The 14,590-nt window shown below is 48.4% G+C and overlaps 1 protein-coding gene and 1 non-coding gene across 2 annotated transcripts; one reads left to right on the top strand and one right to left on the bottom strand.

Annotated features, from left to right (window-relative positions):
• Positions 1-832: 832 nt before the first annotated feature.
• PSMB3 (proteasome 20S subunit beta 3) lies at positions 833-10,371 on the bottom strand. The gene is made up of 6 exons (XM_005897980.3): positions 10,218-10,371; positions 9,703-9,887; positions 7,119-7,226; positions 3,544-3,721; positions 1,827-1,921; positions 833-931 (listed from the first exon to the last, which is right to left on the bottom strand). Exons 1-6 carry the CDS (start codon positions 10,218-10,220, stop codon positions 883-885), a joined length of 618 nt encoding a protein of 205 aa, XP_005898042.1. The 5' UTR covers positions 10,221-10,371; the 3' UTR covers positions 833-882.
• A 768-nt stretch (positions 10,372-11,139) lies between these two features.
• On the top strand, positions 11,140-11,213 carry TRNAN-GUU (transfer RNA asparagine (anticodon GUU)). Its single transcript has one exon. It is a non-coding gene; the product is annotated as a tRNA-Asn (tRNA).
• Positions 11,214-14,590: the final 3,377 nt, after the last annotated feature.

Raw genomic sequence — 14,590 nt, 5'->3', positions numbered from 1 at the left:
AGCCACACATCTGTCCCAGCTCTCCCTTGACTAGCTATGTTGACTTTTAACAAGTCACTTCTACATGCCTCCAGTTCTCCACCTAGACTTTTAGCTTAAAATCTAGTGGTTCTCAAGAGTGTGGTCCAGGACCACACCTAGGAACTTATCAATCCTCAGGGTCCTCTGCAGCTTGGGACGAGAAACTGCTTTATCAAGCCCTCCTGATGATTATAATGGAGGCTAGAGTTTAGGAACTACTTGCTTATTAGGGGATCTGCAACAGGTTGCAAGCTGGAATCATTTGGGGAACTTTTGGGAAAAACAGGTGTCCAGGCCCCTTTAAAAGGCCAAATAAATCAGGGATCAAAATACCTGTGTTTTGGAAGCACCCTAGGTGACTAACATGTAGCCAAGATTAAGAAACTCTACTGTGTAAGGATATTACTTATGGATACGTGGCCAAATTTCTACCTGAAACAAAGACTATTGAAGGGTTTTCCAAGAGTTGAGTATAAAGGTTTCTAGGCTTTGGAGTCAAATGGAACATGGGCTTACACCTTTGCTCTGCCACAAAGTGGCCTTGGACAAGTTACTTAACGGTCATTAAACAAGGAAAAAACGTATATTGCCTTGAATCGATATGGTGATTGAATTCTAGAACATCAAGCACCTTGTGCGGTTCCAGCACAGCACGTACCCGCAAGTGATCTGCAGATGCCACCCCCACTGGTGGGCCAGCAGAGCACGCTGCAAGTCAAGAAAACCTGAGGGCTAAGCTGTACCCCAAGTACTATTTGTAACTGCCCAGCTGGGGACAGAGATCTGTGGTAAACGCTCAAAGAAGCAGGAGTGAAAGAAAATCTTTTATTAAAAAAAAAAAAAAAATGGCTCTGAAAACAGTTAGTCCATGCGGGCCTTCAGTGTCCTCGTGGTGATTTTGTCCTTCTCACTGCAGGGGGAGAAAGTCACAGAACATCTAAATCCACGAGACTACAGAACAAACTACAGCAAGAGCTGTCCTAACTCGGGTTAGCTGTTTTGCCCATGCTACACTAACATCAGCTTGTTCCCCTGGCCTGTGGTGAGGAAGGGGGAAATGGAGAAATTTCTGCAGGTGAAGCCATCAAGAGCTGGGATGACTCAAGGCTGGAGTGTGAAGCACTCCAGAGCAGGGCGAGGGCTCCCCCAGCCTGGAGAACAAGGAACTGAGGAAGCGGGTATGAGGGTTTCACTTCAGTGACTATAAATTCTCAATATCAGCCCTAATCTGTTTTTCACAGGAATTAAGCAGGTCATCCCGTAACAAAAGGGTCCAAATGGGACCCTTATTCTGGGACACTTTCCAAGGAAAGCTGTCGGGAGGGTACCTTTGACTTTAGCCAGTCAGATTCCTGGTGACAGCCCCAAACAAGAGGGAAAGGGTGGCAGGACTCTGGCTAGGGGGTTGGAAGGTGGTCACTGAGCTCGGTACACCATACAGGTGTGGCTTCCATGCTGGGGGAGAGGAGAGGAGGGACCCAGGATGTATTCTGATCAATCTGCAGGAGCTCTGCACAGGTCCCTGAGATTTTGGGAACATTGTTCAGGAAGGCAAGAAATGTCTACTGTGAGCAAGAGGAGGTGACTCGGGGCCAGGGAGCCTCACTGGACAGAGGTTGGGGGAAGGGAATCCAGGTAGGCTCCCAGCTGCCACCCTTAGGAAGCACGGATATCTGCTATCTGGTGCCTGCTGCAAGAACCTTTCTTATTTCACACCTGACTCGGGGGCTGGGAAGATGGGCTATTTGTGCAGGAGGGGAGAGGCACGTGTCTGCAAAGCTCCCAGACTTCTGACGCATACTCACATGATGTGGACAATGACTCCCATGCCTGACACCGCATCCCTGTCCACAGCATTCAGCATGGCTTGTGAGATGGTTTCAAACAGGTGTTCTGGATCCTGCCAACAGAGTAGCAGCCTTTCAATCCCCAGAACCTCAGACCTTCACTTGGTCTGGCTCCTTAATTCTCTTTTCTCTAGGCTCAAGGTGCCCAGCCCAGGCACCTCCTGTGTCTGGAGGGATAGTACCCTGGGTGCGAGAAACCCCCTCAGCCCCTTCTCAGAAGGAAGCAGGGTTACTAAGATAAAGTTGAGGCCCTGAACCTCCTCCGTTAACCAGCAGTGTGACCTTGAGCAAGTCAGTGTCCCTCCACAAAACCTCAATCCCTCTTCTGTAAAATGGGGAGAACAGTCCCCACCGCTCCTCTGTGCCTCACCAGCTGTCTGATCATCTCTCCTCCCACATGGCTCCAAAGTGCCGCAGAACCTAGCCTGTCCAACCATGGAACCATTTCCTGCCAAACCTCTTCCATCCTCTACATCCTCTATCTTGGTTTGCTTAGCTAGAAAACTCAAGTATCCTCAGTATCTCCACCATTCTCACTTCTGTTTTAAGGGACTAAATCCTCTAGACTCTGGCTGCCCTGCTCCCCCAATGCCACTTTCTTTGCTCAGGACCTCAGCACCTCCTGCAGGTGCCAACAGCCCACCGCACCAACCTGCAGGCCTCTGGCTCCTAGGGTCTCTTACTACCTTAGACACCATGTCAAAAGAAAAAAGTGCCAATTCCTTGGCATGCCATCCAAAGCATTTGCAAGGCTCATTCTGACCTCAGGCTCCACCTTCCTCCACATTCTGCCCACACTCCAGCAACCACAGCAAGCTCTCTCCAGTCACTCCACTCCCCAGGCCCCTCCTGAACCTCTAACCTTTGCACAGGCTGTTCCTTCTGCCAACCAGGTCCTTTATTTCCTCCTCTTCCCCGTCAACTTCATTTTATCAGATAACTGGGTGTCTGTCTGGCTTCACTGGCTGCAATGGGCCCTTGAGGATGGACTTCCTGGTTTCCCTGGAGCCTGGCAGAACTGGCACACCAGTTAACCCTCCCTGTCAGGCACTGCTCCCATCTTTCCAGGCCATTTCCTCACACCACCCTCGTAAGACAGGTTCTACTATTATCCCTGCTTAACAGCTGAGGAAGTGGAGGCATAGAGAAGTAAAGTGACTTACCCAAGAACATAACCAATTTAGATGGTAGGTGGATCTGGGTTCCCAACCTAGACAACCTGGCTCCACAGCCCGTTCTGCTGAGCTGCCTCTAAATAATCCTACACCCTGTTAAATGTTTATTCAATGAATGGATGTGAGAACCCCATAAACTCCAATGAGGAATTATTTGTCGCTGTAGCAAATATCTGACTGAGGTCTCCTCACAGAAGGCGCTCTCTCTGGGAGCCAAGGCTCTGGCAGATGAAGTTTCTAGACACCCTTCCAAGGCTCAACAGCTGTGACTTTCTCTCCTGCCCGCACCATTCTCCCCATTGTTGTTGTTATTTTGCGACCCCATGGACTGTAGCCCGTCAGGCTGATCTGTCCACGGGATTTCAAAGGCAAGAATACTGGGGTGGGTTACCATTTCCTTCAGGGATTCTCCTCATTACCAGTCAGGTAAACACATTTTCCCCTGATGGTCAAGGAGTGGGCACCTCAGAACTCAGCCCCACTCCACGCCAACAACTCACCATGTTGGGCTCCCAGAGGGACTCGCACATCCCGTACATTTGTTCAGTGCAGGTACCACTGACTACAAAGTCATCGGTCACCATGGGGCAGCCAATAAGGTCTAGAGAGCAAATGAAAGGCTTAAAGGTCTTCGGGTCCAATCCGGCAATGACCGGCTCCGTGTAGTAGGGCCCAAACCTGTGGGACCAGGAGCAGAGAGAGAAAATGGCACTCAAGAGCATTTCCTTTCCTGTTTAGTCTATCCAGACAAGGCCCTGGCCCAGATCCAAATCCCCCTTCCCCTCCTCTCTTGCCATCTATAAATGCTCTAAGACTTTTTCTTCTTTTCTCTGACTCTTACCTTCATATTCCCTCACCACTGACCCTCTCTTCCTCTTTCTTTCTTCGGGAATTTTTTTTTTTTTTAACCTGTTCTTCCCTATCCTCATCCAGGTCCTATCACCATTCAGTCTTCTATTTATACACCTATACCTTTACTCCTTTCAAAAAAAGATTTCAAGCAGTTTGTAGAAAAACACTGAAAATAAAACTGAGCCACAAAAACATAAGCCGTTTGCAATAATATGGATGGACCTAGAGATTATCATACTAAGTGAAGTAAGAAATACTATATGGTATCACTTACGTGGAACCTAAAATATGACACAAACTTCTTTGTGAAACAGAAACAGACTCATAGACACAGAAAACAAACTTACAGTTACCACAGGGGAAAGGGAGTGGGGAGGGATAAATTACGAGTTTGGGGTTAGCAGATACTATATATGAAATAGTTAAACACGGTCCTGCTCTACAGCATTATGTTCAATATCTTGTAAATATAATGGTTATTTAATATCCTGTAAAAAAAAAAAAAACATGTGAAGTGAAAGTTGCTCAGTCATGTCTGACTCTTTGCAACTCCATGGACTGCATAGTCCATGGAATTCTCCAGGCCAGAATACTGAAGTGGGTAGCCTTTCCCTTCTCCAGGGGATTTTCCCAGCCCAGGGATCGAACCCAGGTCTCCTGCATTGCAGGCAGATTCTTTACCAGCAGAGCCACAAAGGAAGCCCAAGAATACTGGAGAGGGTAGCCTATCCCTCCTCCAGAGGATCTTTCCAACCCAGGAATCAAAATGGGGTCTCCTGCATTGCAGACGGATTCTTTACCAACTGAGCTATCAGGGAGGCCCTTGTAAAAAAAACCATCATGGAAAAGAATATGCATATATACATAAAACTAAATCACTTTGTGCTACTAGAAACTAACAAAACAGTGTAAATCAGTTCATTAAAAAAAGGTCTTCCTATGCACCACCACCAACAAAAAACCCCTCCAAACAGAATGCAAGACACTCAAACTAAACACAAAGTTTTGTTCTGAGTCTCCCAGCAGGCAAAGCAAAAAAAATACTCAGTGAGGTGGATTATTGTCATTGTCTGCCATCAGGAAATAACAGCTCATCAGAAACTTGCTCTAGACCTTGAGATCTGAGAAGAATCTATCTTAAGAGATCTTCATTTATTATTTTGAGAGGAAAATACAGTTGATTAGGCAGGAGACATTGTTAGAACACCGGACCAGCTCAAGGGAGAGCTGACCCCTTTTGTGGGCTAGTAGCCAATTTTTATAGTCTCAAAGACAAAGAAACTTCCTGCCGGAAGGGTGGCATTAGGTGATTGGTTAGGGTGCTATAGTGTGGGTATTTTACCTAATAGGGAGTCAGGGAGTTGGCTGGTTTAGGTCAGGGGGTCTCAAGGCAACAGCTGTTATGGGGCTTAGTCAGTTCCAGAGATGACCCTGGTACAGGGCCCCACATCTGTGACCTTGGTATAGGGCTCCACAATCCCCACTCTTTTTATTTATGGGTCAAATCTTTGGCCCCTTAACACCCTGCTTATGACTGAGTGACTATCTAGCCCCATCTCAGGCCATGGGGACTCAGGTCACCGGGGAAAGGGGTGATGACTGCTCCAACTTCTTTAGGCTGAACAGGGATGTCATAGGGTCCTGGGTCATCATAGGGATCTTTATATAGGAAATACTCAAAAAGTAATGGCCAGTATCCTCAACAGAAACAGTAAGTAAACAGACATTATTCATGTCTTATATCAGTTCTCAGTAATACCCATGGGCATGATCTTAAGGTACAACTTTGTAAAAAATAATAATTCTAAATAAAAAATAATAATTGTTAGGTAGAGGAAGAGGTGGAAGTAGTGCACTTTGATCTGGTATTTCTCAAACAGATCCCGAGATATCAAATTTGTCTAAGAAATTAATTTTGTATTTTCCTCTCAATAAACTGAAAATAAAGTTAAATAAGAATGTCCTGAATTATCTGGGTAACAACCTTAAAACTAAATACAACAACACAACTCAGGGCCTGTGTTTATACTTCCAGTCATGTTGATGCCAAGGTACCACCTGAAGGTTAGTGTTTACTTTTTATTGGCAGTGTTTCACAGAGGTGCCTGAATGGATTCTCTGGGATCCATAAGAAGTTTTTTACTTTAAAAAGGGTCTGTACATGGCTCAATTTTGCAAATCATTGCATTTGCCTATCCTGCTGAAAAATCAATGACTTCAGTTGGACTTGTACAAAAAGCCTGGTTACAGTAGCTAAGAATCTAGAATTTTCCAGGTCAGCCTCAATGTCTCGTATTTTTATTACGAGTAAACATGAACCATTAAATATATGGAACCTAAGTGTGAGGTAATCTGTACAACTCTGTAAGATTTCCCCCCATATCTGAAACTAATACAATATTATAAATCAATTACACCTCAATTAAATTTATAAAACAAAACAAAAGAAACACCTCTCCCTGCCTACCCCCATAAAATAGTTTTTCAAAATCTTTTGTTAAGCCTTTCTCAATTTGGGATTTTTAGAAACATGGTTATTACATATGTCAGACAATTCATAGCTAAGAATATTAACATCAACCAAAAAACAATAACTCTTATTTTTCAATAGTAAAAAGGCAACAATATTGCTCCACATATGGAAATGGCAAAATTTTAGTTTTAAAGCTAAAGGGTACTTTTGTAACTTTTCTATAAAGTCAAAAATTATTTCAAAATAAAAAGTTTAAAAAAAATAAAGAAAAAAAGAGCTCAACTCGTCTTCTTACCACCCAGTTTTGCCCAGAGATGGATGGGGAAAGTATCTACAGGCTCTCCCTTCAATTTCATCACAACTTCTGGACTGAATTCTACAATTAGGGGCCCCTTCTTGTCTCACCATAAAGTTACCAAATGTCAAAAATTAACATACGCAATTCCTAGATTCCATGTATTCCAGAGAATCTAATGATCACAACAGAATGAACTCTGGGGTAAGGGTGGCTCCTGGCTGGGAGACTCCTGGGCACACTTTGGTAGCATTAATTTTGTTGCCTGGGATCAAGGTTATTTGCTTTCCCTGCCTTCTTCTGAAGTAGCCCTTTTTCTTTCTTATTTGATTGTTAGGCCCAGAGAAAACATACCCCCCAAAATAAGGATACTGTCCTACAAATAAGACATGAGTCAGCCAGGGGAATTTCCTTCCTGGTATGTTCCCCAAGTCCCAGGCTACCCTTCTACTCACCGTTTCTCGTACAAAAGGTTGGCTACCATGCTCATGAGGGTGTAAGGTTTGATCTGCCGGCCTTCCTTCAGCTCATACAGGTTCAGCCGGAACTTGAGGCGCTGGGCACTGTGGTAGAAGGAGACAGTGTGTTAGCAAGTAATTGCTGAATGTCCCCTGTGTCCACCTCATGGAGGTCAGGAGATGCCTAAGGAGACACACAATCCCAAACCTGCCAAGAGACTCCTCCCCGTCTCCCAGTGATTTTCTTACCCGAAGTCCAGCCTCATGCCCACTTTGAGGTTTTGTCCAACACTTCTACCTGTAAACATGCCACTCTGCTAACCTTTTTCCTCATTCTTTTTTTGAGGTGAGAAAAGGGGAGTAAAGAAGCGGATTCCCAACCCCCCCACCCCCACCCCCCTACACACACGTTTTTGAGGAATAGTTTATACAGCACACTCTGGACAGGAGCCTGAATGCAGACATAGTGATGGCAGCTTACAGTAGAAAGAGCAGTAAACTGAGAGAGCTGACTTGGGCTAAGTCTTCCTCTTCCCACTTAATTTTTCCATTCCTAAGATGGGGACAAAGTAAGTCATCTGGCAGTGAGATAACGTATGAGTGTTAATAAACAGCAGCAGCTGCACTATTGGACCGAAAGACACCTAAGAAAAGAGGCCACGCCTCCTCCAGTGCCATGGCAGAGCTCAGGGATAGGCCCTGCAGGGAGCAGACCAGTGACAAGACTGCTGGAAGCAGAGCACTGAGTCACAGGACCCCAGAAGAAAGACACAAGCCTAAGCGTCATCGAGGAAAATGAGGCCCAGCAAAATTAGCAATGACTGCCCACAAACATGCAAACTTGGTGAGAGAAGCCTCCTGAAGAAAAGAAAATAGTGTGAGGGGAACAGCTGTGATTGGAGACAGGAAGACTAATGGGGGCCTCACAGTGACAGGAACACTAAGCCATCATTCTCTGATTCCACCAGCACTGGGATAAAAGGACTGGTTGGTTCAGATCTCAGGAAGAATATCCAAGTTATATATATTATTGAGACTTTAGGAAGGTTTAAAGGAAATGAGAGAAAAAAATTCCTGACAAGCTCCCATCCACATCTGTTGTTGTTCAGTCGCTAAGTTGTATCCAACTCTTTGTGACCCCATGGACTGCAGCACGCCAGGCTTCCCTGTCCTTCACTATCCCCTGGAGTTTGCTCAAATTCATGTCCATAGAGTCAGTGACGCTAACTAACCATCTCATCCTCTGCTGCCCTCTTCTCCTTTTGCCTTCAATCTTTCCCAGCATCAGGGTCTTTTCTAATGAGTCAGTCCTTTGCATCAGGTGATCAAAGTATTGGAGCTTCAGCTTTAGTATCAGTCCTTCTAATGAATATTCAGGGTTGATCTCCTTTAGGATCAACTGGTTTGATCTCCTTGGAGTCCAGGGGACTCTAAAGAGTCTTCTCTAGCACCACAATTCAAAAATATCACATCAGGAATTACCAATCTTCTAAGAACTATGTCCAAGAAGTGCTGCTTCTTAGGCCACCTGTAACCCCATCTTCCCTCTTGAAACTTTGACCCTGACTCTTTTCCTCTTGTCTCTCTTCTTACCCCACTACTGAATATACAGTTCAGCTCTTGAGTTGTCACTTATTTTTTCTCTCTATACATTTTGTCTCTCTGTAATCTGTTCTCATAGATTTAACAGATCACCAAAGCCTATCCAGCCCTGAGATATAATCTCAAGACCTCAACTGCTCACAGAATGTTTCTACTTGGCTTGTCACTTCAAAATTGGTATCAAAATCAAAGTCATCACCTTTCCCCTAAAACTAGTCTTCTCAATTTCAGTCAACATGCTCAAAACAAAAATCATCTTTGAAACATTTCTAGATTGCCTACATGTCAAGTACTAAACTAGACACTTAACAGATAAAAAAGACAGGAATCCCAACCTCAATGCACAACTCTTTGGCCTCACAATATCCAAGTAGCCACTTAGGTAAGTCAGCAACAACTCTCAGAAATGCCTTCTTTTCCTTTCCCACTACACCACCCCGTTATGACCACAGCCCTCACACCTCACAGAATCCTTATTTCATCTCCCCAATTCTCCCTTCTCTCACAAAATCACTGTCAACTAAATAGCTACTCTAGCAGTTAATATGCACCAGCTCATTATGGATTAATTATCTTTCGATATGCCTGCCTTGTCTCCCAACTAGACCACTTGTAGTTCTTTAGGGACTGAGCATGAGCTTTGGCCTCAGAAATTGGGATCCTGGGAGTCAGTCATTAGCTTACAACTTGAGCAGTAAGACTCTCTGATACCTTGTTTCCTCATCTGCAAAATGGGAGAGCAACATGGTGATGTATGTCCTTAAGAAGATTAAGGTCCATGAAGATAAGGTGCTTTCCACAGTATCTGGCTCCGAGTAAATGCTAACCTGGTTAGGATCCACTCTATCGTTAACAGTGTTCGACAAAGTCTCAGATTCAGTGGTAGTGTTCAGTAGAAGACTGACACCCAGGCCACTCATCCCGCTAGGCAAGGCTAGTCCAAGAAGCGTGGGTGTGGGTGGGAACCCCCGACACTTACACTGTCTGGACGTCGGTGGCAAGACCCGCCAGGCCGATGTACAGTCGGTCGCCCATGGGAAAGATCTTCTGGAAGTCCGTGGTCACCATCTGGGCCTGGATCCCGAAGCGCCTGTCAGCAGCGATGGCCACACAGTTCTTCCCCTTCATGGCCATGACGGCCCCTCCGTTATAGGACATAATAGACTGAAGCAAACAGAGCGGAGGGGCTCAGCTCGAGGGGCAAACAAGGCCATAGCACCCAGCGCAGCCCCTGATTCGCAGGCTCCTCTACGCACCGTCCTCCACTCTGGAGGCGCCTGGATACCCTGAACTCCAGCTCTGAGATTAGCGCTGTGAGGCTTCGAGGAGCCCCATTTCCCGCCGCTGTCCTCACCAAGGTTCGCACCCCCTTCAAACTGAAGTGGCTTCCTTCAATCGACCACCAGGCCTCTCGACCTCCCAAACTTCCCATGACCTCCCCTCCCCATTCCTCTATCCCTACCCCAAGTCCCTCTTCTTTGCTCCCTGTCTCACCATGATTGCGGTGTGTTAGGACCTCCAATCGCCACAATTCCAGCAAACCTGCTAAGGGCCTCTCTACGCAACCACCCTCGCTGCTTTCTCTCTATTGGCTGAGAGGCCGACCCTTCCGGAACATCTTGATTTTCTATTGGCTGTGTATCTTTGTCAGTCACCAGTACAGGAGTTGGGTTGAGAAGCCAAAACCTAGGTAAGGAAAGCGCAAAGTGAAAAGTCACTGTGAGTGCGGAAGAGCTCGGCGTCGCGGTGCAATCTGGGATAGTGGTGGACCCAGTCTCTGGAAGCCAAAGACGCCGGCCGGAACCTCCGTCCACGTGGGCTGGTGAAACCCGAAATAAAGGGCTTTGGCTCCAGTAAAGGGCAACCGGGTTGGTTAAGGGCACGCTGTGCGGTCGGGGATACTACTCTTGAAGCTTGTTTCATTTATTCACTCCAGAAATCCTTACATCTGTTGTATGCCAGGCACCATGCTAGGCTCTGGACATGCACCGGACTAGAACAGTGTCCGGTATTTGGGAGGCGCCCGTAAAGTGCCTATTTACTGTTGGAGAGGGGCGCTGGGAGGGCGTCGCAGATATTCTGCGGCTGCAGGGGTTGGGCTGCAAAGGGGGCATTTGGAAGCTGCAGGTCGACTTCACGAAGCCTCATTATCAGATCACCCTGAAGAAGAACGTTCCGGACTTCCCCAAGTCTAAGATCCAGAGGAAGCAGGCGACAATTTCGCCAGCCCCAGCCACCCCGAGCCAATGCAGGGCAGGCTGCACGTCCCGCCTGCTCCCACCCCTAGATCGAGACCCTTCCCTTTCTCCCTTGGGTCTGACTTCTTTCGTCCCGTAATGGGATTTGTTCTGAGTCTTCCGCTGTCGCAGGCTCACGCCCATTGACTCGGCTCACCGCCACTGCAGTAGTTATCACAGTCTCTGTGGCGCAATCGGTTAGCGCGTTCGGCTGTTAACCGAAAGGTTGGTGGTTCGAGCCCACCCAGGGACGTCTCCTTTTTCCCACCATAAAAAAGGAAAATCTAAAGGCATTATTCAGTCAACCGCTGTAAAGCCAAATTTTGTATTGAAATAGCAGAGACAAAGCTTTTTCTATAGGTAATCAGGGGGTCATTGTGATTGAAAATTCGTTGTTGTTCAGTGAATGACAGTATTTCTACCGCACTTCCCTCCGCCACCTACCTCCAACCCCGCCCCCAAATTGGATTGCCGGAAAAGCCAAGACAGGTTTTTGTCTCACCGTGCAACACGTTTCAGGTTGCATTTTTCGTTAAGAGTAAGAATGAATTTGCAGTGGAGATCGGTCAGTTTTCCACTGTCTGCCTCTATTGATGTTACAATCTCGAAATGTTACATTCGGAAAGGAAGAAAATAGCGCGAGAGACAAAGGCAGTGACAAATTGAGGGATGAAGAGAAAGGTGAGAAAGGGAGAACACAGCTGTGGTATACGCAGAGAGAAAGAGGAGACATGACAAATAGGCGTAGTGGAAGGAAGACCTGGGGAAAATGGAGAAAGGGAAAAGAGGCTCAATATGAGAAGCACGAGAAAAAGGAGTTGGACAACAACAAAACAGGTTCTTTTTCTAGAAATACAGAGATGTGGGGAAGAAGATGGGGAAATAGAAGCAGAATCTAAGGACATTGTTTTGGGGAGAGAGGAGTTAAAGAGCACAGAGGTAAAGATAGTCATAAAATGTCTAGAGGAGCTGCACTCTCCTAACATTGTCATCCTCTTCCAAATCTTACCACCACAGTATCTCTTAGTATATGTGCTGGAAATAATTACCTAGATTCCCGAGTTTCTGCCCTCCGGAAGCTTTTGGTCTATGACAGACAGTGACTCTTCTGGTGAAGAGTCTGTCAGCTAGGTGACCTCCTGATATACTACAACTAACAAAATCGAGGGGAAGCTTTGGCACCTCATGTCTGCCAGAGATGCATCCCTGGGCTGGGAGTGGCAGACTCGGCTTGCTTTTAGGAGGCGCTCTCTCAAGCCGTTCCCTTCCACATTTGATCTCTCCTCAAGGTTGGGCTCAGAGGAGGCCTCTTTTGAAAGCCTTCTTCACTGCTCATCCACCCTTACAGGGGGAGGGAAGGAATGGAAGTGGTAGGTGGTAGCAGCAAACCCGAGGGATACACAGTGCCCACAGAAGCTAACAGGACAGGCTATGTAACACTCCAGCTTGCCCCCACTGCTCTGTGAGTGCCCTGTGGGCATAAGCCGGGCTCATCAGCTTTACATCCCCTGTGCTTAGTGCAATATTTGACAGCGGCACATGACAGGTGCTTCTTGGCTGGGAAACCAGAGAACTTCAGAATTGAGAAGGGTTTGGTCAGAAGGTTCCCCGGATAAGCCAGAGAGGCCAGGGATGTGGGGACTGGAAAGTGACTGAAGTGACTAAGATGAAGTTGCAGTAGTAGTGGGGGCTTCAGCATGCTTCTTCTGTCTTGTGGTTTGTTTGTGACTGATGCTTAATAACTATCTGAGGAACCAGTGAACCGATTCCCAATGAGCACGGTGGCACCCTCCGGCAGCACTCCAGGATTAAAGGACCGCAGTGGGGACTCAAAGGGACATCAGCCTACTTCCCCTTAGCTGATAGCCTCCCACCCTCATCCAGGCAGCCCCTGAGTGCCCCCTGTGGATCATGGGTGAGACGGAGACCTTCGCGAAGCCCCTACAGGTTTCTCTCGCCCGGGATCTTCTAGCTTGAAAGGAGTCGCAGATCAAGAGTCCCAGCTGCTCTCCCCTCCGGCAGGGGGACTGGGGGACTGAAGAGGATTCCCGAGTCTTCCCGGGCAGAGTCCACGATGCCCGCAACACACCTGCTCTAGGGACAGTGGGCGTGTCCACGCCAAGAGCCCCCTTTCAGTGAAGGGCGGGAACTCTGGGTCTCCCAGCACGAGGAGGGAGAGGACAGCAGGTGATCGAATCTTCCCCTGACCCTACTCCCAAGGGTAGTCAGACCACCAACCCCCTCCCCGGGCGGAAATCTCTCCAGCCCTTCCTCTTCACCCCCACCCCCGTCCCCACTCAGTGAGTGTGGGCCAAAGGCTAAAGCTGGGGTCACTTGGAGGCCAGTGTCCACAGGTCTCCTGGTCACTAGCCAAAGGGTGAAAGCATTCAGTCCGGGGGCCTCAGCTTCCGATCTGCCTGGACTGCCAAAGAGGAGGGAAGGAGGAAGAGGCAGGCGGGTCCGATCCGTGCTGAAGATTTCGTTTCCTAATTTCCTAACTTGAGCCACCCACCGTCAGTGCGCTTAATGGTGCTTCTGGCCGAGTAATCGAGCTCTTTGGAGCGACTGACATAATGACCATCCCTAATAAATCCTGAATAACGAATACGCAAATCGACCGTCCTAATGAGCTGGGCCCACCGTAGTCTCCATAAAGTAATATCGATCGGCTTCCCCAGCTCCGGCCTCAGCTGCTGCTCCTAGCTCTTCCAAGCTCCCTGCTAGTTCTCTCCTCTCGGCAGGAGCCACTGGAGACCGAAGCCCGGAACGACGGTCGGAGTTGGCGGGCACCAGCGGCCTTTGCGCTCGCCAGGGCGAGCGAGGCGCACCAACAGTGCAGAGCTCAGAGCGCAATCGGCGTGCGGGCGAAAAATGCGGGAATCAGTGCCCCGCAGAGAAAAAGCGCGGGCCCACTTCCGAGCCCCAGCGCCCCGTTTTCGAATACATTCGGGTCTCTCGCCTTCGGCCAGATTATTTTGTCCCGGGCCCGGAGCCTAAGCTGCTGCCTCAGCTTGCCTCCCGGCCCAGGTTGCGTCCCGTTCTTCGCCCAAGCACACCTAGGCGCCAGCCTCCACCACAGCAAACGAGCCCCGGCCGCGAGACGGCCCCCCAGGCCTCTGCCTCCGTCCTCCCGGCAGTTGGCGCCCCCGAAGCGGCCGGGTTGGGTCCCGGACGCAGCGTTTTAGAGCTGGTGATCGGGCGGCCGAGGGGGTCAGGGGCTGGGAAGGAGTCGCTCGTTCTCACTCATGCAGTTATTAATTTCAAGGGAGTGTCACTTAGAGTGAATGAAAATAACCCGGACGCGTGGCCAGAAGCGTCGCGTCCCCCGCCCGAGCACAGCGCCCTTTGGTCGAGGCCGAGACGTGGAGGACTGCAGAGCGAGTCACATTTCAGTCGAGTCCTCATCTCACCAGTTTCCAGGCGCCCCAGCTAGGGGCGAGGACCGCAGGGTCTGGGGGAAAGGGGTGCGCACACATATTTTGGGGACAGAGGTTAGTTGAGGAGGGTGACAGAGAAGAGAATTCATCCTCCAGGGTCAGGGGCTGTTGAAAAGAGTGAGGTCGTAGTCTAGTTTTGGGGGGCCCGGCACCGCGTTGCGGGGGGGGCAGCCGCGTTAGCCTCTCCCCCATC

Source organism: Bos mutus, chromosome 19, assembly GCF_027580195.1.
Source record: "Bos mutus isolate GX-2022 chromosome 19, NWIPB_WYAK_1.1, whole genome shotgun sequence".
NCBI lineage: Eukaryota > Metazoa > Chordata > Mammalia > Artiodactyla > Bovidae > Bos > Bos mutus.
The sequence above is the reverse complement of the archived record's forward strand: the minus strand, read 5'-3'. Positions and strand labels throughout refer to the sequence as shown.